We start from the raw sequence: 23114 nt of genomic DNA, 5'->3' as shown, positions 1-23114 counted from the left end.
ATCAAACACCCTGCTTGCATTTCCTAAAAACCCCCTGTTTGTGACTTTCTCAAATCCCCTAGTGAAGTCAGATTCTCTAAGGGTAAGGGCTTGGATCTGTAATTTTTCTATATTCCCTCCCTATCCTCAACAGAATCGAGAGCTGGGCACTGAGAAGACTTAATGACTTGCCCAATTAAACATTTACTGTGTGCCTACTATGAGCCTGGCACTTCAACAGCTGAGACAAAAAAAATGGAACATAATTAAGCCAGTTCTTGGGAACTCACAATGTGATTGGGGAAGTTATATCTGAGAAAAAAAAGATAAGACTACGTTGCAATCGATGATTAGCTAGGAACTCAAGGTATGAGTATCAAAAAGCTGTTGGAGCTCCCAGGAAGAACAGGACTTTGTACACTACAAGGGTCAGAGAAGGCTTTGTAGAGGAGGCATGATCTAAACAGGGCCTTGGAAGAAGGGTAAGATCTAGGCTAAGAGGAAAGACCCCCAAGGTGCTCCTGGGCATTTGCAAGTTCATTTCCCTCTGTATTCAGAATGGAAGTGGAGTGAGACCAGCCTCAATGTCAGGAGTCTCCAGTCTTCTGCAGAGAAGAGATTACAGAGGAAGGTTTTCAGCTCTGGATCCTGGGGCTCTGACCATCATCAGCTTAGAGAAAAACGAAATGGGCTCTTCTTTGGTCAGTCAGACCAACAGACAGGATTGTAGAAAACACGGCATTCAGAGGTGGAAGGGACCTTCAAATCATTGAGTCTAAACTCCTCTTGCCTGAACTACCCTCAATGGCCTTCTAATTAGTCTCCTTGTCTCAAGCCTTTTTTCCCTTTCTCCTATCCATCCTCTATACACCTAACAAACTAATATTCTCCTAACACAGATCAGCCACATGACTCCTTTTCTCAAATATTTTTCTATTGTCTCCTGGATAAAATCCATTTGCAACAAGCATTTCAAAATCCTCCACCACAGAATTTCCATCGACCATTCCAGTCTTACTTCCTATTACTCTCCTTCCCATATTTGACATATCAGTTCCATTGGCTTGCTAGCAGCTTACTGCATGCGATGCTCTGCCCCGCCCTCTGAGCACAGATGATCCTTTAGGAGTTGGGGGCTCATACTTGGGTCTTCTGAATGAGTCTGGTGCTCCCCATTTTCTGTGTCCTTGCTACTTCTAGAAAAGGCATTTGACTCACATTCCCTGCATCCTTACAATATCCCTGAGAGGCAGACATCCTAAGTATTACTTATCCCCATTTCACAGGTAAGGAAGAGGAGGTGTAGAAAGGCAAACTGATTAGCCCAAGGTCACACAGCTAATTAGTAGCAGAGTTAAAACCTGGCTCTTCTTCCACTACACCATCACATCAACTAATTCTCGTGCATCCATCAGGTTTGTAGAAACAGAGAAAGAAAAACAGAGAGAGAGAGAGAGAGAGAGAGAGAGAGAGAGAGACAGAGAGAGAGAGACAGAGAGAGAGAGAGAGAGACAGAGAGAGAGACAGAGAGAGAGAGAGAGAGAGAGAGAGACAGAGAGAGAGAGAGAGAGAAGAGACAGAGAGAGAGACAGAGAGAGAGAGAGAGAGACAGAGAGAGAGACAGAGAGAGAGAGAGAGAGAGAGAGAGAGAGAGAGAGAGAGAGAGACAGAGAGAGAGAGAGAGAGAGAGAGAGAGAGAGAGAGACAGAGAGAGAGAGAGAGAGAGAGAGAGAGACAGAGAGAGAGACAGAGAGAGAGAGAGAGAGACAGAGACAGAGATCTAGCAACCCATTTCCCCAAACCAGCATTTCCCACCGATACCTCTCCAACTGCTAACACTAACTACGTGCACAGCAAGATGAATGATACAGGTTTATCATTTCATAACCACTAGCACCCAACCATATAACAGGAAAGGCTTTTGTCTGGTGAACAATATGCCCCTAATTGCCCTGCTCAGTCATTAACCAACAAGACTTCTAAGAGCGCAGCCTTCTCTCTGCCTTAGAACATGTCCCAAGCTGGGAAGCAGAAACTGATATTCACTGGGCACGTGGGGTGGGAGAGTGGGGTAGAGGCAGCCTTAGGCTGGGAGCCAGAAGACCTAGGTTGTAGGCTTCGTTCTCCACCAAATCCCTTAGGCGATTCTGGGCACATCCTCTAACCTCTAGGAGCCCCAGTGACGCCCATCTATACAAACGGGGATAGAAACAAGTCACTGACTAGCAGACTGTGAGGTCTGGAAGGAGCCTTAGAAACCTTCTAGGCCAATCCCTTTATTTTACAGAGGAGGAAGCTGAGGCCCAGAAGAAAAGGAAGGGACGGTATATGAACTATACCTTCGTGGGACAGAAGTGAGAACAGAGTCCAGACAGTTTAATTAAGACACAGAAGATGTGGCTCTACTCGCTAGCAGGCTGTGTGATCTTGAGCTAAGTCATTCAACCTCTGTTTTTACAGTCATAAAAATGAGAATCATTATAAATAATTGCCTTACAGAGGTTTTCTGTCAGAATCAAATGAGAAGATAATGTGAATCACATTCTAAACTTTAAAGCCCAAAATAAATATCTACTATTAACATGCTCATTATTATACAGAAAAAATTTCACAGATAGAAGGGATATCTTTAAAGGTGTTCTCTCTCTTCTCTCTCTCTCTCTCTCTCTCTCTCTCTCTCTCTCTCTCTCTCTCTCTCTCTCTCTCTCTCTCTCTCTCCCCCCGCCCCTGCCTTGTCTCTCCCCCCAGTAGAATATAAGTTCCTGGAGGTCAGGGACTGTTTTTTCCTTTATGTCCTGCTGGAAGCCAACAAGGTGTCACAGTAGAGTGCTGGGTCTGGAGTCAGGAAGACTCATCTTCCTGAGTTCAAATCCAGCTTCAGATAGTTACTACCTGTGTGACCCTAGCCAAGTCACTTAACCCCGTTTGTCTCTGCTTCATCTGTAAAATGAGCTGGAGAAAAAAAGGCAAACCACTCCGGTACCTTTGCCAAAAAGCCCCCAGATGGGATCACAAAGAGTCAGACATGACTGAAAAACAGTAAAAAGTTTGCTGACTGGCAGACAGGCTAAGGGCAGCACATACATAATTTACACTAGCAATGGAAGCCCAGAGGGAGGTGTGTACTGTGTACCCAACTTTTAAGAAAAAGAGGGGCTAGGCTAAAACTGCAGTATGAGGGGACTGGAAGTGACTCTCTGCTACAGACTCCCAGAGGGAGGCTGTGGAGGCTCCCTCCTCCAAACATTTCTAAGTAGAAGGCACTCTCACTGTGGATGTCTGAGGCAAAGATAGGCAGACAGAGGTAATGATGTCTCATGAATTCCTCCTTCTCCTCTCTCTCTTCCTCATTCAGGGTCGGAAGGCTGGTGACCTAGAGTCTTTAATTCTCCATCTTCCTCACTCCTCCCTCCCTCCTACTCTCCTCTGGCTCTTTCTTGTGTCTGATTCTTCTGCTGACCTGTTATCTCTTCTCTGGTGGAATCTCCCCCTTCCTTTTGAAACTCAAAGACTCCACAGAGACTTCTCTCCTCCCATGAGAAAAAAATGGCAGGAAGCAGAAGGGTAAAAGAAAGAATAAATAACTGATACTTACTTGGGGTGGCAGAACCCAGAAAATAGAAACACGGGCAGTCCAAAATACCATCTTTGGGCTTCCCAACTCCTCTTCAAATATGAATTGGAAAACCTATGTTCTCCTTAATCTCCAGACACATCACACTCCTTCTTACCTCCAGGGGTGTTCCTCTAACGTAGAATGCCCACTAACCAGACAGCTCAATCCTTCCTTATAAAACTATTTTTTATCATTTACTGCTGTCCCAGGTGAATTTCATCTGCCCAACCAGACTAGAAGTTCCCTGTGAGTAGGACCTGAGGCTGCCTTTCCTCAGTCTCTTCCAGACAATGAGATCTCCATGAACAGGGGCCTAGGTCTGCTCCTCTAGTGCTTCCTCCTATATTTCACCTTGTTCAAATCCCCTGTTATACAGGTGGGGAAAATGAGGCCTGAAAAGGGGAATGGATTTACTTTCAATCATGACAGGGCAAAGACTAGAGTCCAGCTCCCCTGACTCTTGTTACACTGCCATATATCTGTATGCAGTTGAGGGCAGGAGTCTGGAGAAGAAAGGGGTACCCAACCCAGCAAACCCACAAGGTTTGTGGAGAAGTGGTTCTGGACCGTCTCTACCCTTCCCACCCGGAGCCAGCTCAACCAAGGTTGCTTCCAGGGCCTCTATCCAATCCCTCCCCTCCCCCACACCCATACATATACTTCTGGCCAGGGCTGGTGCGGGGAACATTTGAGCTGGAGAATTTGCCAAACCACAGAACATGCTAAGGAGGGTATTCTGAGTCTTCCTTTTGCCTCTCCTAGCACAACCCTGGGGGGCAGAGGGAAGCCTGAAAAACCAGGTTCTAAAATCCTGCCAAATTTAGCTGGAAAGCTTAGCCTGCCAACAGAAACCTGTGGCAGGAACAGAGTGAACCTCTACCTTCCTGAAGGGCCTCCACCCCCACACACATGAACACGTACTTCTCCCTTATGGGCACCCAGACTTTCAAGGACTCCACAGGCCACTTAACTGTGTCAAGTCCTGACTAGCAAAAGGGAGAAGGGGGCAAATACATAGGCAATTAAAAAAAAAAAAATCTCTTAATGGTCCACCCCCAGACTATTCAAAAATTGTTTACACAAGACTTTGGAACGTATTGTGGAATATAATTCAGACAATCTAACCCCTCAGAGCCTGTCCACTTTTAGAGGAGCTTTGCTGGTAGCCCCTCTAAGTGTATCAAGGTAGCAGAGACAGAGGTGAAAGGATGGCTCCCAAAGACAGACAAGAAAAAACTAAAAAATATTTTAACAGTCAGCAGAGTGACAATTCAGTATTAAGATGTGCTTCCAGCAAAAGTAACCAAGCTGCCATGGGAAGAACATGGAAATGAGCTCTCCAAAGGTTCCTCTAAGGGGAACACTGGTGACTATCTTTAGAGGACCCAAAGGTACCCCAGAATGCCATGGTCACTTCTAAGTGATGTCTCACCTGTCCTCTGCCTCCTCAAGGCCACCATTATTTTCCACTTATGACTTAGTCCCACACTGCAGAGGCATTAAGCTACCATGAGTCCAAAAATCACAAAAGTCACAAATTTAGAGAGAGAAAGTTCACCTATCCGTAGAATTCTTAACCTAGAAATGGAAGAAACCTTAGAGACCATCCAATCCAACTCCTTCATTCTGTAGAGGCTGAGAGACAATGTGATTAAGTGATTTACCTGAGGTCACACAGGTTAGGAAGACCCAATGATAGAAAATGTACTCAAGAAATAGTGAGCACACAAGGGTCAGTTTGTCAGAATCAAGGGAACTACTTACGTGCAACTGAGAAGTTGTTGAGGGGTGACTCCCGCTGCTCCACATCTTGTGGCCGCTCCTTGTAGCCAATGAAGGTCCCATCACTCTTTAGCAAGAAGTAGCGTGGCCGCCATGTTTTGATGTATTCTCCTAAAATCACAGACAGAGACAGGAGGTGAAGACCCAGTGTCATCAGTGTTGTTTTTTCTGCCTAAGTCTTAGACCCTAAGGGGCTAAACAGGAAGCAAGCATTCTCTCAGCAACTGAAAGTACTAATAGATAGCACTTAATCCCAAAGACTCAGAACAGGAATAAGCTAATTGTACTCACTTCAGCTTTATGGCACATATTATGTTACCTGTAGCTCTTCTGAACTAACTGACTGTGGATTCTAATGCAGGCAGTTGTAACAGGACAGGTGCCTTTGAGTGGGGCCCTGGAAAACTGTTCTGGCCAATGTATATTCTGGCTAAATATGTGTTTGTAAACCAGCAAAATGACTTCAGTTTTTACCGTGTGCCTCACTGATTCAACCTCTTCAGATCCTGTACTTGCATTTGGAGTTAGCTTGTACCTGGCCTTTTTAGACATCCAACATTTAGCAACAGCCTCACACCAAGCACTCCTATGGTGGGGCTAATAAGCTCCAGGATACTTCAGTGACAGTGTAGGGATATCCCACTGCAATATATGTAAAACTAGGGTTTTAGGATTCAGCCGGGGGAGCGGGGGTAGGGAAGGACCTTAAAAACCATCTAGGTCACTAACTGCCTCATTTTAGAGTTGGGTAAGCTGAGGTTCAGAGGGCAAAAGGGACTCCACTGCACGGGATTCTAACTCAGCTCTTCCAGTTACAAATCATTTGCTCATTCCATTATATCACAAGGACATGGAGGATGAGCCACTCTCTTAAAAAAAAATATCTGATATTTTAAATAGGATTTTATTTTTTCCAATTATATGTAAAGACAATTGTCTTTACAAGGATATCATTGATTTTTATATCATCTAGATTTCCCGCATATCCCTTCTCTGTCCTCCTCCCAGAGAGTCATCCCTTAAAGGCTTATAGAAATAATCTTAAAAAGAAGAAAAAAAATTCAGCATAACCAATAAAAAACAGATTAAATATGACACTCTATGCAATGTTTCTCACCCATGGACCCCAACCTCTGCAAAGGAGTGAAGGGGGACATAGCCTTTCATTTTTCTTCTTAGGTCAAATTTGTTCTTAATAGTTTTCCAACATTCACTTTTGATGAGTAGACGGGATTGTCTTTTGCCTTTCAGTGCACACTCAGTGGTAGCAGGGTACCTAAAACACTGTTGGCACTTCATGCTTACTGACTGACTAGCTTGGAGTTAATGTGCTTTCCATTTCCACTGCTAACTATTATGTACACTGCTTTTCTGACTCAACTTCATTTTGGAACGGTTCATGTAAGTCTCTCCATGGTTCTCCACAGTCATCCTTTTTGTCATCTTCTTCTAGTATAGTAATGTACCATGATTTGTTGAGCTATTCCACAACTGATGGGCATGTGTTCATTTCCAGGTGCTACTATCACAAAAAGCGTTGCTATAAACATTGTGGTGCATATGGATCCTTTTTTTTTTTTTTTTTTTGTGGTTAAAGACCTCATTAAGTTATAGTCGAATCTCTAGGTCAGAGGGTATGGGCAATTTCGTCACCTCATCTGCACAACTCCAAGCTGAACAATTCACAGCTCCCCCAATAATACGTGACTTTACCTCTTTCCTTACACACTGACAATTCCAGTTTTTTGTCATCTTGGGAGTGAGGCAAAGCCTCAGGGTGTTTCTCTTATTATTAGTCATTTGGAGCATTCTTTCTTAGATTAACTCACTTCCTAGAAGTTTTCTTCATTTTGTTAAGTTATTTCAGTCAGTGTCTGACTCTTCGTGACCCTATTTGGGCTTTCCTTGATAAAGAAACTATAATGGTTTGCCATTTCTTTTTCCAACTCATTTTACAGATGAAGAAACTGAGGCAAACAGGGTGAAGTGACCTGCCCAGGATCACACAGCTATTGAGTGTCTGAGGCTGGATTTGAACTCATAAACATGAGTCTTCCTAATTCCAAGCCCAGTGCTCTATCCACTAGGACACCTAGCATTTACTCAGTCATGACAGGGTTCACTTGGTACATTTAAGTGTTTGTAAAGTTTTAAGCCAATAGAACTTCTCTAAGACTTACTGAAAAAGACAACTCATTTCCAGGAGGACAATGAAAGCTGATGGGAATCAAGATTCTGTTTACAAAATTGGGATTAACAGGTAATACATAAGGCAGTTACACCTGTTGGTTTCGTTTTTTTCAAATGGTTCTATCCTTTAGGGGATGTATATAGCCACAACAGATACCCTATTATCTCTAGGATCAAACAGAAAGCCCTTGTTTGCCATCTAAACCTCTTTACAACCTGTGTTCTTCCTTTTCTTCAGTCACTTCAATTGTTTGACTCTTCAGGGCCCCTTTCTTTTGGGGTTCTCTTGGCAAAGATATTAGAGAGGGTTGCCATTTTCTTCTCCAGCTCATTTTCCAGATGAGGAAACCAAGGCAAACAGGTTGACTTGGCCAGGGTCACACAACTAGTAAGTGTCTGAGGTCAGATGTGAACTCAATTCTTCTGACTCTAGGCCAAGCCACCTGCCTGCCCTTCTTTCTACCTTTTCAGTCTTCCAAGCACATTGTTCCCCTCCAGGCACTCTATGATCCTGCTTTACTGGTCAGTTTATTCTTTCTCACATACAATGTTCTATCTCTCATCTCTGTGTCTTTGTATTGCTTATCTCCCATGCCTAAGCACCCTCTCCCTAGAATCCTTGTCTTTCTTTAATACTGAGTTCAAAAGTCACTTTTGTAGGGGCCCTGTCCTCCCATCTCCCCCCTCTACATTCACCTTCCTTCTATAGCATACCCTCTCCTTGTCAGTCTGTCATGGAGGCAATGGGGCACAGTGGGCTGAACTAAGGTCCCTTCTAGCTTTATATATGAATCTTTCACTAGTTCATCCCCCTTATCTTACAGATAGGGAAACTGAGGCAAATATGGCTTGACCAAGGTCACGCAGCTAGTTGGTAGCAGAGTCAAGACTAGAGTGACTCTGTCGCTAATTTGACAAATTGTCCTATGGAGTTATATTAAATATGCATAAATGATGGCACAAAAATAGAGGATTTCCTGAGGGATCCCCAGAACTCCGGTATTCACCTTCCTTCCACTTCATATCATTGGTGTTCGTTTTTATGTGTTCGTCCTTCGTTTTCAAAGAAGAACATGACATCAGAGAAATGATGACATGACTTGCACTGGACTTTGATTTGAGAGAGGGGAAAGATAAACTTATACTACTGATAATCACTCTAAGCCAGCCATTAAGTGGAACCTGGGCATTGAAAATGAAAAGCATTTTCACTGGAGGCCCCTCCATACACTCTGCCTGAAACTTGGGCCTAGAGTGCCTAATGAACATTGTATGTGCACCCACAAGTGACCAAGGACAAAAAGTGACAAGTCCTTTGGAGGCCTTAGAGTCCAAACCCATCATGTGATTCAAAGGGAAACTGAATCCTAGAAAGCTGGATAGCTCAGTGAAAGATCACTAATAAGATTCAAGAATTAAAAATATCAACTCTTGTATATACCTACTTATGGAGAACACTGGATAGAGCCCCGGTCCAGGAGTCAGGAAGACCTGCATTAAAATTCTGCCTCCAGAACACCCTAGCTGTGCAACCCTGGGCAAGTCACATAACCTTTCTGCCTCAGTTTCCTCATTTTCTCAAATGTGAAATACGGATTATAATTGTACCTACTCCCCCCATCCCAACTCAGGGTTGCATGAGGATCAAATGAGACAAAAGGCTTAATTATTAATACTAATTAATGTTAATTAAATATTAATGTTAGCAATGATGATGCTTTCTCCCTTATTAGAATTTAAACTCCTTGAGGGTAGGAAATGGTTTCATTCTCTCTGATGCCCCAGAGCTTGGCAATAGTGCCTGGTACATGAAAGTAACCACTTCATGAATGACTGTAGATTGATTCAGGAAGTACAAGACGTTCAGTAAACTGACAGGATCAGAGATCTCCTAGACTTAGGGAGGGGAAGGATGAGACTTGTTCATGGTGAAAAACCAAGGTCATAATGGCAGATTCAGGACTAGATCCCAGCTCCTCTGACACCCAGCCAAGGGCTCCTTCCACCCCACCCCATCTCACTCCACAGAGCTGAAGGGGGAGAGGGAGTGTTTGAGAAGAGGACAAACAAGTGGAGGAGATGCCAAGAGACTGGAGGAGAGTTGCTGAGAAGCTTTCGGGGCCCTCTACAGTAAAGCCAGTTGGTCCAAAACTCTGGCCTGGCAGCAATTAGTAATAGAGTCAGGAACCAAACCCAAGTATCTCTCTCCAAATCCACTTCCCTTTCCAAAAAATATCACAGTCCATTCAATTCAACAAATATTTATTTAAACATCTACTATGCCCGAGAATGATGCTAGGTGCTAGGAACATTATCCCTGCCCTCAAGGAGTTTATAGTCAACTGGGTAGACATGTTCACAAGTAAATACAAAATAATGCAGAGTTATACAAAGTCATTTCAAGAAGAAGAGAATGTTAATGACTGAAAGGATGGGGGACAGATAGTATGGTCAAGGAAAGACTCCTATTGGAGATGATCCCTGAGCTGTGCTTTGAAAGAAGTCAAAGATTGTCCTTGGGAAGGTAAGGTAGGAGAATATCTCCTTCTTACTCCTCACCCTCCACCAAAAAAAATCACCAGCTTCCTGCTTTGCACATAACAGGGACTTAATAAATGGTCATGCAACACAAATATGCAACTAAAAGATTACCAGTGTGTGGAATTTGGGGGAAGGGTGAGGCATAAAAATGAACAGGCAAGTAGGGCAGGGATAGGATGGGTTAATTACAGAAAGCTTCCCAGTAGAAGCAGCCTTGCCGAAGGATGTGAGTCAGTCTATAGAATGGGCTGTGTGGCGAGACCAAGGGGGCTGGCAGTACTCCCAAATATATGCTGATAGGCTCTGATGTTTTTTGTTGTTGTTCTTTAAGTTGTTTTCAGTCATATCAGACTCTTCATGACCCCATTTAGGGTTTTCTTGGCAGAGGTACTGGAGTGGTTTGCCATTTCCTTCTCCAGCTCATTTTACAGATGAGGAAACTGAGGCAAACAGGGTTCAGTGACTTGCCCAAGGTCACATAGTGTCTGAAGCAGGATTTGAACTCAGGTCTTTTTTACTCCAGGCCTGGCACTCTGTCCACTGTGCCAGGTCTGATATCTTAGCCCTTCATCTTTTTCTTCAAATGAGCGCTTATTGATGTCCTATAATGTGGCAGAAGAGAAAAAACAAGTAGAGTCTGATAGAAACCTTAGGCTTCTCTCTTTTCAGGAGAAAAGATTTCAAAGGGTTAAAGGAAGGATAGGTAGGAGCCTATAGAATTCTGCAAAGGAAGCCCAATATGGAAGGGCCTACAACTGAATTTGGAGTCAAAGGGCCTAGATGCTACTTGTTAGACTTCTCTGCATCTATAAAATTGGAGGAGAGGAAGCCTGGACTAGATGACCTCTGAAGTACCTTCCACTTCCAAATCTATGGTCCCATGATCTCAAGAAGGAATCCTGAGGAAGAAAAGGGGATCTAGTTCAAGATATTAATGCAAATAACAAAAGAGAGAAATTCTCAAATAACTCAGTATCGGAAAGCTACAGAGAGACAGTAGAAGCAAGAGCAAGCAATGAAATCTGAATGAAAAGAAAAGTACTAGAATTCAGAATAACAGAGGATGATTGATGAAAGAGAACCAAAGGGACTTAAATATACGCTGGGGTAGAAGAGAATCTACCTTCAGACTGGCCAGAGGTCGAGATGGATGGGATGGTGACAGTGAGACAGAGAAGACCCAACTTTTATTTTGCTTCTGTTTTCTCCGTCAAGCAGAACGATCTTTGAACTGGAAAGGACAGGACCAAAATCATCTTTAGGAAGCTGAAACCCAAGGTAAGTGAGGTGATAGTAAGTCACAAGCTAGCTGCCTTCCCTGGAGGAGTCCAAATCCTCAGACATACTTGAGTACCAAAAGAACTACTGGATGTGATTTGTTCTGAAAGACCTTGGAGAACGAGAGGGTAAGCAAGGTACCCCAAAAGTGGAGATGGGAAAATGTTCTAATTGTGAAAAGAGGGAAGGTTCTAAAATGGCTGCAATTTTTTAAAGGAGGGAGGGGAACACCAATACAACTTTTCTTTTAAAACAGGGGAAAGGGTAGAATATTCAAAGGTCGGGACAGCAAGTTTGACTTCAGTTACTAGCAAAATTCTAAACCCTATTATTAAAAGAGATGATTTGTGAGCATTTAGAAAAGGAAGTGGTGATTTCTAAGAGCCAGAATGACTTCATTAAGAATAGGTCATTCCAGGCTAAGCTCATTTCCTTTTCTGGCAGGATTACTAGACCAACAGATCAGGGGAACCCTACAGACACAGTCTACTTAAATTTAGCAGAGCGTTTGAGAAAGCCTCTCAGGAGTTTCATCTCATGCCCATCCAATTGGTAAAATGGAAAAAACCAAAAATAGTCAACGTTGGAGGTGTTACAGGCACACTAATGCCCTGCTAGTGGAGCAGCCATCCTGAAAAAATACTGTGAAATTATATTAGAAAAGTCCCTTTGACCCAGTGACACCATTATCAGCCATGAACCCAAAAAGCAGTCAAAGAGACAAGAAAACCCTATGTATGCAAACATACGTATGGCAACACATTCTATGATAACAAAAAACTATAAGGAAAGCAGGTACCTTCTTCCATCAGGCAATGGTTAAACCAACAGTGAGATATGAATGTAATGGAATATTATTATACCATAAGAAAAGACAAAAGAAACACAGCACCGGGTTCTTTAAGAATGTATGTAAATGTTTCTAACGTTTCATTTCCTTTCTTAATGGAGGTGAGTATAAGGGAGTAGGTGGGAGAAAGAGAGAGAATGGAGATTTTCCCTAGTGGAAAAAAATAATTTCTAAAAGAGCAGAACATATATATATATATAGGAAGAAGGAAGGAAAACTCATTTGAACCAAGATGTCTGATGGCAGACAGCCCTCGGAACCTGAAGTTAGAAGAGAGAAGAGAAAGGGAACGTGCACTTATTATGCCCCTACCAAGTACTGAATACTGCTCCTTAGCCCCGGCACCTGTGTTAAGTACTTTACAAATGTAATCTCATTTGATTCTCCCAACAACCCTGGGAGTTAAGCCCTATTATGATCCACATTTTACAGCTGAGGAAACTGAGGCAGTAAAAAGTTGTCCTGGCTGTCCCCCACATATTGTCTCCCTTTGGGAGTCTTGTTTGCTTCAAAGACCACATTCTACCTGCAGCCCTTCTTTCCCAACACCTACTGCCAACTGCACGTCGGCTGCACCACCTGATGTTCTATTTATTCTCTATCTACTTATGTATGCACTTGTCTCCTCCAACACAATGTTAGCTCAGTTCCCGGAGGGAAGTGTCTCATTTTTCCTCCTCTCTCCAGTGCTTCTGGCTCACATAAGCATCATCAGTTAGTCAGTAAGTATTTATTAACCACCTACTGTGTGTCAGGCACTCTGCTAGGTACTGAGAATACAAAATAAAGACCCAACAACACCGGTCCCTGATCCCAAGGAGCTCAGAGTCTAACGGGAGAAAGAACATGAAAACTTCTACATACAAAAAAGATACTGACAGACAGGATAAACTGGATATAACGAGTCCAAGTTCTTATGTTCTCTGTCCTGGGAAACAGTATGGTAGAGCAGAAAGATTATGGGTCCTTTAAGACCACGGTTCAAATCCTGTGACTCTAGACTGTATTTATATGTGTGTGCATGTGTATGTGTGTGTGTGTTCATCCTTCATTGCTGAAGAAGACCATGCCACCAGAGAAATGATGACATGACTTGCACTTGACTTTGTTTTGAGTGAGGGAGGGCTGTGCAGGTCACCAGCCTCACTTCTCCTCCAGAGCCATCTGAATCCAGTGACCAGATATTCATCAGGATGACTGGAGATGACTCAGGATGAGGCAACTGGGGTTCAGTGACTTGCCCAAGGTCACACAGCTAGTGAGTGTCAAGTGTCTGAGGAGAGATTTGAACTCAGGTCCTCCTGACTCCTGCACTGGTGCTCTATCCACTGCGCTACCTAGCTGCCCAAATTATCTGTAAAATGAAGGGACTGATGAGATAGGGGAAATGAAAGATAAATGCCTCCAAGTACCCTTCATTGGCAGCTCAGTGGCACAGTGGACAGAGTGAAGACTTGTCTTCCTGAGTTCAAATCTGGCCTCAGACATCTACTACTGTATGACACTGGGCAAGTCACTTAACCCTCTTTGCCTCAGTTTCCTCATCTGGAAAATAAACTGGAGAAGGAAATGGCAAACCACTCAAGTATCTTTGCCAAGAAAACCTCAAATGGGGTCATGATGAGTCACACACAACTAAAAACAACTGAAAAACAAAAAGTTCCCTTCTGACTCTAAACCTCTGATCCTAGCCTCCTAACTGGTCACCCCACTTCTGCCCTCTCCACTCCTACTCCATTTTCCTCATAGATGCCAAAATGGTTTTCCTCCACTTAGTCACCACCCACTCAACTCTTTAATTCTGGGCACAATCTGACTTCCAACTTTCAACTGTCTTCATGCTTACCAGTGGTTTCAATGACTAAATCCAAATGCCTTTTCTTCAGTAAGTATCCTCCTTGACATCTCTGCAGCTTTCAGCACTGGTGACCCTCCTCAGATGGACACCGGCTCTTCTCTTGTTTTATCTGAATGTTCTCTGTTGATCTGATCCACAGTCTTCACAAGTTTACCATGCCCCTAAGCCTGGGAGTCCCAGAGGGCCTCTCTCTCCCCAAATCTTCCCCCAGCACCTAATCTCATACATGACACTTTATCAGTGCACAAGTGATTAGCCCAGTACAAGTTCTTTCCCCTTACACTGGAACGCCAACATCACTGGGTTCACTGCCTCCCAAGGGCAGGGATTCTTTCTTTGTTTTTGTAAAGGCAAGAACAAGAAGGGCTAAGAGATGTGGTGGTACTCATAATATAATAATAACATCAACATCCAAACTGTCCTCCTTGCTGTTCCAAGAACATGGCGTCCCCTCTTCCCCCTTTGCCAAAAGGCTGTGCCCTTCATGTCTGGGATGAATTCTTTCCTCATTTCTGATTTCAAGACTCTAGATTCCTTCAAATTTAAGGCTCAGCCCAGGTGCTACCAATACCTCCTCCATAAGGCTTTCTTGATCCCCTAGTTCTGAGTCTTCCCTTTCCTTAAGTCATCTTCTATTTACTTGCTCATCTGCACACAGGTTCTATCACCAGTGGAAGGTAAATTCTTTAAATCCCCTGCATGTAACAATAATCACTGTCTCTATTTCAGTGCCTTATGGGTTACAAAGCCTTCATCCATTATCTTAAGTGAACTTCGAAACAGCTGGGGGAGGTTGGCAGGGCAAGGGTTACCCCCATTTTTCAGACAAGGAAATAGATGCTCAGAAAAGCACAGGGTGGGGGTGGGGGGGGCCTTGCTGGGAGGTCATCCACATCAAGTTAATGGCCGGGTCTGGATCCTGATTCTCAGTCTGTTATGGGGTCTGTCTATTTAAGTGGGACCTTGAAAAGGTAAACTGGGAGCTTCTTGAAAGAGTCTCAACATCTGCCTTCCACAGGGCTCAGCGTCCTAGCCTAGCAGCAGATGTCCTCCGCGGTATTTTAGCTCTTGTCATTTTTCATACTGACACACCGAAAAAAACTTCTTTTTTCCCATTTACATTTTGCAGAGCAAGTGCTTTGTGCAACAATGGGCGATTTGCTAATTAGTCAACTGCTTTATCAAACTTGGCACTTAGGGAGGTTGAGTGGGGAGTTGGGGAGGAGGGGACAGGAGTGGTGGACAGTATCATAAATTTAAGTTATAGACCATTCATTCACATCAGCAGCACCTGGAGAATGAAACAAGTCTGCCTCTAAATAAGAATGGTGGGAAAAATTTTATCCCCATTTCTATAGATATGTAAACCTGAAAGCAAACCTCTGGGTCTGTTTCCCCCATATGTACAATGAAAGGAGTGAACCCAATGGTCACTAATGTCCCTTTTTAGCTGGATTACTGCAATAATCTAAAGATCTTCCTACTTCAATCCTCCCCTCTCCAGGCCCCACATCTATCCATCATCCACATGCTTCCAGAATGATCCCTTTTAGCCACAGATCTGATCATGACACCATTGTGCTCCAAACCCTTCAGTGACAACCCCCCATCCCCCAGTATCTGCAGAGTCAAGTGCAAACCTTTTGTCCAGCACTCATCACTCAGCAATCTGGTACCAAACAGCCTTCTCACACTATTCCCCTCTGTTCTCAACGTTCTGATCACACTAGACTACTTTCTGTCCTCTTCTCCATACCCACAATACACTCCCTCCTCACCCCAACTCTTCCCTCACTTATTACCCAAATTAAAGACACCTCATACTTGGGTCTTGTTCTCAAACTAGACTATAAACTCCATCAGGGAAACGGCTACATTCTATCTTCTCACCTTCCATGGGAAGGGGAAAGGTGGGTAATAAGCATATATTAAGCACCTACTATATGCACTAGTTACTGTGCTAAGTGCTTTATAAATACCTCATTTGATCTTTACAGTAACAACAAATTGAGGAAACTGAGGTGAACAGGTTAAGTGACTTATCCAAGGTCACACAGGCAACAAGTAACTGAACTCAGGTCAGCTAGGTGGTGCTATGGATAGAGTCTGGAAGATTCATCTTCCTGGGTTCAAATCTGGCCTCAGACACTTACTAGCTAAGTGACCCTGGGCACATCACTTAACCCTGCTTGTCTCAGTTTCCTTATCTGTAAAATGAACTGAAGAAGGAAATGGCAAACCAATCCCGGATCTCTGCCAAGAAAACCCCAAATGGGGTCACTAAGGGCTAGACACAACTTAACAACAACTTCTGATTCCAAGTCCTGTGTTCTCTATCCATCCGCCACCATCTGCCAGACCTATATGCCCTAAGGAACAATTTGGGAGAGCAGCTAGCAAACCCAGAAGTGGCCTTGCCTTCATACCTCCCAGAGTCCTCTTGTAAATGAAGTGTGTATTACTTTATCTAAAAAAAACAAAACAAAACCCAAAAATAAAAAAAATAAAGTACTGGAAAATATAAACTCAATTAATAATTGATGAGCTCAGGAAAAACAGCTCAGAGGCAAATGCCATTCACATCCTGAATTCCGTGAAAGGTCTCAGCCCTCTTTTCTCCTTCCCAGCCCTCACCTCTTTCCTTATCCTCACTCTTATCTAGGAACCACTCCCAACAGGCCTTCCCAGACTCACAAGGAATGAGACACCAGTGTCTTAAGAAGCACCATGTGCAGCCCTTTCATGATGAGGGGCATCCCTGCTGTACACATCCCCAGAGATTCCTGGGGCAGTCCCACTGGTGGGCAACAGCAATCCTCAGAAAATTCCTTCTTATGCTGAGTCAAAATATGCTTCCTTATAGCAAAATACAGCCTCCTTACTGGAGGGACAGTGGAAAAACAGAAAAACACATGACTGAAATGACTGAACGGCAACAGTACATTATTGGTGAACCTGTGATCTGGTCTACCCAATCCAGAAAGTAATTTAGCATTATGCAAAAAAAGTGACCAAAATGTCCACACTCTCTGACCGAGAGATTCCAAAGCTAGGCACATACCCCAAGGCTGACAATTACAAAAAAGAAAGGTCCCAAATATGCCATAATACTTAAGGCAGCATATTTTTGTGTCAGCAAAGAACTAGAAACAAAGGAGACGTGCATTCCCTGGGGAATGGCTAAACAAACTGTGATATACAAATGTAATGAAATATTAACTATGTATAAGAAATAAAGAATATGATGAATACAGAGAAACATGGTGAGGCCCATATGAATTGATGTAAAGTGAAATAAACTACAACAACGCAGAATAACACCAAACAACCAAAACTAAATAATGTAAAATTAGGACCAAGCTTGGCCCCGAAGAAGAAAACTGAGAAAAGCCTTTCCCTCTCTCCAACTTCTTTCCATACAGAGGTGGAGGACCATGGGTGTGGCAGACTGCATAGCTCATGTTTTTCACTGATGGTGAGCTTGGCTGAATTCTGTTTCTTCCTCTTTTTTTTCTTTACTATAAGCACCTAGCACAGTAAATAGGGCACATGGTTAATTGCTTAATAAATGCTAGTTGACAACTTATAAGGGATGGTTCTCTGTGAGCTGGGAAGGGATACAATGGGAAATGTAGGTGATATGATAAAAGACCATTAAAATTATTTTTTTCATGTGTCTCCCTGTAACTTTCCACCACTGCTTTCGCTCCTAGGCCCAATCTAATTCCTCTCGTATGGGGTAGCCTTTCACATAGCTACTATGAGCAGATAGGTGGCACAGTAGATAAAACGCCAGGCCTGGAGTCAGGAAGACCTCAGTTCAAATCTGGCCTCAGACACTTCCTAGCTCTGTAACCCTGGGCAAGTCACTTAATCTAGTTTGCCTCAGTTTCCCCATCTGAAAAATGGGATGGAGAAGGAAATGGCAAACCACTCCAGCATCTTTGCCAAGAAAACCCTAAACAGGGTCACAAAGAGTCTCGACAAATAACCAAAGTTGACACTGTTATTCAGCTACTTCAGTTGTGTCTTGACTCTTCCTGACCCCACGTAGGGTTTTCTTGGCAAAAATACTAGAGTGGTTTGTCATTTCCCTCTCCAGCTCATTTTACAGATGAGAAAACGGAGACTAACAAGGTTAAATGACTTGCCCAGGGTCACACAGCTAGTGAGTGACTGAGGAAAGATTCCAGGCCTGTCAAGATCACAGAATCACAGACTTGGAGCCAGAAGGCACATCAAAAGACACTGAATCCAACATCCTTATTTTACAGGTGAGGAAATAGAGTCCTAAAGAAGTGATTCTTCTCCATTCAAGTAGGGTCACAATTTCACATCTTTCTGGATACTGAAATTACTGTTCAAACAAGCTAGCCATGCCCTAAGCCAATCTACCCTCAGATCTGTGTCATGAACGAAGTTAATAACCACACCATCCATCTATCCCTTTATCCCAGTCACCAATGAAACTACTGAATAGCATAGGGCAAATGACAGATCCCAAAGTTCATTCCAAGCTGGTACTGCCCTATTGGCTGTTAACGATTAACACTCCATCCCAAAGTTCCAAGATAACTTTCTGTGTCATAACAAACTGTCCTCATCTTCTAGGGAAGGCAAGAGACCCCAACCCCCAGGCTGTTTACTCCCTCATCCAATGAGGATTCAAAGCAGGAAGACTGAAGAGGAGGTAGATTTTGGCCAAAGGACTTCCTGTTTCTCATCCAATTCTTTTATTTGGTCTCCTTTGGACCAGAAAGCCTTAGAAAGGGGAGCAGGCATCTGCATGTCGTACATTCCTCAACCATGAGCAGAAACAGTCTTCATTATGTTCGACAAGTCCTTTCTGGGCCCTGTGCTCAGTTCTACTTTGGGGAAAACAGGATGAAGGAGAGAAATGGGCCTTATCCTTTAGAGCTGTTTCCCCCTCACAGAGGGACTCCCTAAGGGCAGGGCCACATTTCCCCCTCAAGCTGGGGGTTCCCAGAAGGAAGAGGATGTATCTCTGCTTTTTATATATTTCCAGAAAGCACAGGGCTTTTGGTGGAGGTTGGGTAATCAAAATATTCAACTCTTTCCTTTTTTGAAAAAGCCCCGTCTACAATATGAACCTTTGTCAGACTGAAATCTCCTTCCTACCCAGGGTTCTTCTTACAGCAGTATGGAAAACACACCGGATCGGGAAAAGCAGGAGACCTGGCTTGACATCAGCTCCAGAATCAAATAAATTCCTCTGCCTGGTACTTAGAATCCTTCACACCTGACTCACCATCTCCCTCCTCTCTGTTTTTGCACAGGCTGTGCCCAGTGCCTAGAACGCTCTCTCTCCTCATCTCTGCCTCTTGAAATCTCTGGGTTGCTCCAAGATTCATACTTGAAGCATCGGTTATTACTTCTCCATGCCCTCATTAACCTGTATACATTTTATGTACCATTATATGTGGGACATGCTGTTTCCTAACATAGAAACCTAACTCCTTTCAGAGCAGTCTTTATGTCTGTATCCTCAGTGTCTTAACAGAGTGCCTGGCACATAGTAGGACTTAAATACTGACAATATAACAATCCAAGACAGTGCTAAGAGCTTATGATTAAAACTTCTATTTACCTCTAGAGAAAGAAGTGATGGAGTCTGAATGCAGATCAAAGCATTTTTAGCTTTATTTTTCTTGTTTTTTGGAGGCATGTGTTGGGTTTTTGTTTTTTTCCACAAAAATGACCATTATGGAAATATGTTTTACATGACTGCACATGTATATTGCTTGCCTTCTCAAGGATGGGGGAGGTCAGGAAGGGAGCGAGAGAAAAACAAATGATAAAAATTGTTATTATGTGTAATTAGAAAAAATAAAACATAAATATGTTTACTTGAAAAAACAAAATAATAAAATAAATGCTTTGCTGAGTGACTGACCAAACTCCCAGGTCTCCTGCCTGCTAGCTGTGGGAGTATTACTGAACTGATTACTTCCCTATATCTCACAAAGCTGTGAGAAAAACCTTTTGAAAACCCTAATCACTGTTGAAATGAAAGCTAGTATCATCATCATTCTTACTGTGTGAATGAACGGTCCAAGCCCTACTCCAGACTCACAAGGCACAAGTTTGGAGGAAAAAAGACGACTCAAGACTAGAGCTGTTTCCATTGGGGAAAAACCAACACTTGGCTTTTCACTCTGTAACTGCCTGCAAGCTGGGCACTCTCCCTTCCTGCACAAACACTGTAAGGCCCTGAGTTGTGCTGAGAAAGTTACTGGGCTCCCCAGCATGGCTTCCATGAAGTGAAATATGTGTGGTTTTCTTTAAAAAACAATCAAACAAAACAAACAACTCATTCAAACAACATGAAGACTCTTATCACTTAATTGATTTTCCCTAAAACACAGGTCCCATCATGTCACCCTTCTCCCCCTTCCTCACCACTCCCCCACCATACACTTATTAAAAACTCCATTGGCTCCCTACCACCTATCAAATACAAAATGCTCTATTGGGCATACAAAGTCCATGGAGTCCCCTCCTACTTTTCCAGTCTCCTTACCCCTCACTTTCCACCACATATTCTTTAATCCAGGGACAACAGCCTCCTGGCACACTCCATCTCTTAACTCTGTCCCCCATGCCTGGATGGCTGGCCCTCTTCATCTCCATCTACTGGCTTCCTTTATGTCCCAACTAAAATCCCACCTTCAACAGGAAGTCTTCCCCAATCCCTCTTAATTCCAATTCTTTCCCTCTATTAATTATCCCCTTTTTATCCTGTAGATAGCTTTCTTGTATATATTTGTCAGCTAGTTGTCTCCCCCATTACAGTGGGAGTTCCTTAAGGCCAGGACTGTCTTTTGCTTCTTTATGTCTCCCCAGTGCTTAGCACAATGCCTGGCACACAGTAGGCTCTTAATAAATGTTTGAACAAGTACAGAGTGTGGTGCTCCCCCATTAGGGGAGACCCAAAGTTAGGTAAGATAGGTCCCTGTCTTTAAGGAGATCACAGTCCAGTAATATTCAACAAAGATGTGTGTTGTGTCTGAGACTTAAAATTGTTCCCTTGGAATTAAATAAGAGGGAAACACTCAAGATACTCCTGGAGAAGCCAACTCTGCACTGTTAGCCAGGCCTTTCATGTCTGGGATGACTTTGTTGCCTCAGGCTAGCCTGACCCCCCAACCCCTTTCAGAGCTATATTTAAATGAACTGCTAGGAAGGAAGGAAGGAATACTTATTAAGGATTGCTATACTAATGGCAGTTCTATGCACTGGGTACAGAATGAGAAAAAGCATGATAACACCTCTCCAAGGGCTCACACTTAACTGAGGTAGGCAACACCCAAGAGAATTCAGGTATACAGCAGACAGAAATGCCTCCAAGTCATGAGGCTGCACCTGTGGTGTAGACAGCAAGGGACAGAGGTACTTGGGGTGCACTAGGAGACCAGAAGGCGGTACCTAAGAGTATAGAAGGTGTAACAGCAGGGGAGGGCAAGGCCCACAGGTCCTCAGGGCGAAACAGCAGAGAAGATGGTAATGGCCTGGTGAAACTCCATCTCATCAAAAGAATTGTAGTTGGTTACTCCCAACTCATCGAAACATGGCAGGCACCCAAACTGCTCTTAGAGGTATAGGCAGCCTAGGTGTTGGGAGAGGCAAAAGGAAGGGCTGTGATAAGGGCTAAAGAAGAAGCTAATCATTCAATTTTTTTTTTTTTAAAAGCATCTACGATTCAAGGTTTAAGTCAACATACAATAAAATCAGAGGAAGAGAAAAGAATCTTAAAAATCAAGTATTCCAATTCTATCACTTTACAGCTGGGGAAACAGAGGCCCAAAGAGGGATTCATTCAATCACTAAACCCACCATGACTACTATCATTACCACTAGTCTCCCTCCATCCTACATCACGCTGGGGATAGGCACCTAAATGCCAAAGAAGAAGGCCCAAACGGCCTGGCATTCCTGCCAGACACATTCAATTAGCATTTCTCAAGTGCCTGTCATGTGCAAAAACATCCCAGCTATAGCCCCAACTTCTCCACTTCAGAGAGGAACGCTGGGAAACCCGCCTTCATAAGGAAAAGTTAACTCTCCAGGGGGTGTACAATAACAGTCCCCCCCCCTCCAACTCCCAACACTCTCCCCCCTTTCCACCCCAGTGTCTGAGCAAATCTGGAGCTGTCGGCCCCTGATCGAGTGTCTCACATCACAAACAGCTGCCACTCCCCAGGAAGCTCACAGCGTAAGGAGAGAGTGATGAGCAGCCCGCACCAGCAGAACAAAGGAAAATCCATCTTTATTTACCAACTGCTGCAAGCTTACTGCTGTATCAGATTCTGCCCCAGCCCATACCCACCCTCCTCTCCCACATCCTCAGCTAGCACATGCGATTCATATCCCATCAAGCCCTTTCCATGCATTACGGAGTACGCTGTAAAATGAGGAGCATAGGGAGCTCGACATGCTTAATAAATGTTTGTGAGACTGAACTCTTTACAGACTAGCTAATCTTACAGCCAAAGTTTAAATAGGAGGAAGCCAGGCACCCAGAGAAGGAAGAACAGTGACTTGCTAAAGGACATGTGTTAAGTTAACAGTAGACCCAGCTCTAGAATCACTCTGGTCTCATAGGAACGGCTCTTGGAAACCTTCAAACTCAACCACTTCATCTTACAGAGAGGAAACTGAGGCAAATAGGGTTAGGTGACTTGCCCAGGGGTCACACAGCTAGGAAACGTCTGAAGCCAGAGTCAAAATCAGGAAGATGAGTCCACCATGCCACTAGCTGCCCTCTATGTGGCCTATATTAAAGCAACAAATTCCTCCCTCCGGTCATTTAAGGCCCTCCTCAGTCTAGGTGGCAAAGTAGATTGAATGCTGGGTCTGGAGTCAGGAAGACATCTTCCTGAGTTCAAATCTGACCTCAGACACCTACTAGCTGTGGGACCCCAGGCAAGTCACTTAGCCCTGTTTGCCTCAATTATCTCAGCTGTAAAATGAGCTGGAAAAGGAAATGGCAAACCACTCCA

General features: G+C 43.6%; 1 protein-coding gene across 4 annotated transcripts in view; it reads right to left on the bottom strand.

The window, feature by feature from the left end:
* The window catches only part of AKT1 (AKT serine/threonine kinase 1), a 138569-nt gene that overhangs the window by 55196 nt on the left and 60259 nt on the right, over positions 1–23114 (bottom strand). For 3 of the 4 annotated variants that reach the window (XM_072630054.1, XM_072630058.1, XM_072630056.1), the window contains exon 3: positions 5360–5488. In XM_072630054.1, coding sequence (XP_072486155.1) covers positions 5360–5488 — 129 coding nt within the window. Of the gene's footprint in view, positions 1–5359; positions 5489–11231; positions 11340–23114 lie in introns of those variants that run through there. The other variant, XM_072630057.1, reaches the window with a different exon arrangement.

Source organism: Notamacropus eugenii, chromosome 1 (assembly GCF_028372415.1).
Source record: "Notamacropus eugenii isolate mMacEug1 chromosome 1, mMacEug1.pri_v2, whole genome shotgun sequence".
In the NCBI taxonomy this organism is placed as follows: Eukaryota; Metazoa; Chordata; class Mammalia; order Diprotodontia; family Macropodidae; genus Notamacropus; species Notamacropus eugenii.
Note: the sequence above shows the minus strand (reverse complement) of the source record. Positions and strands in the feature narration are given on the sequence as shown.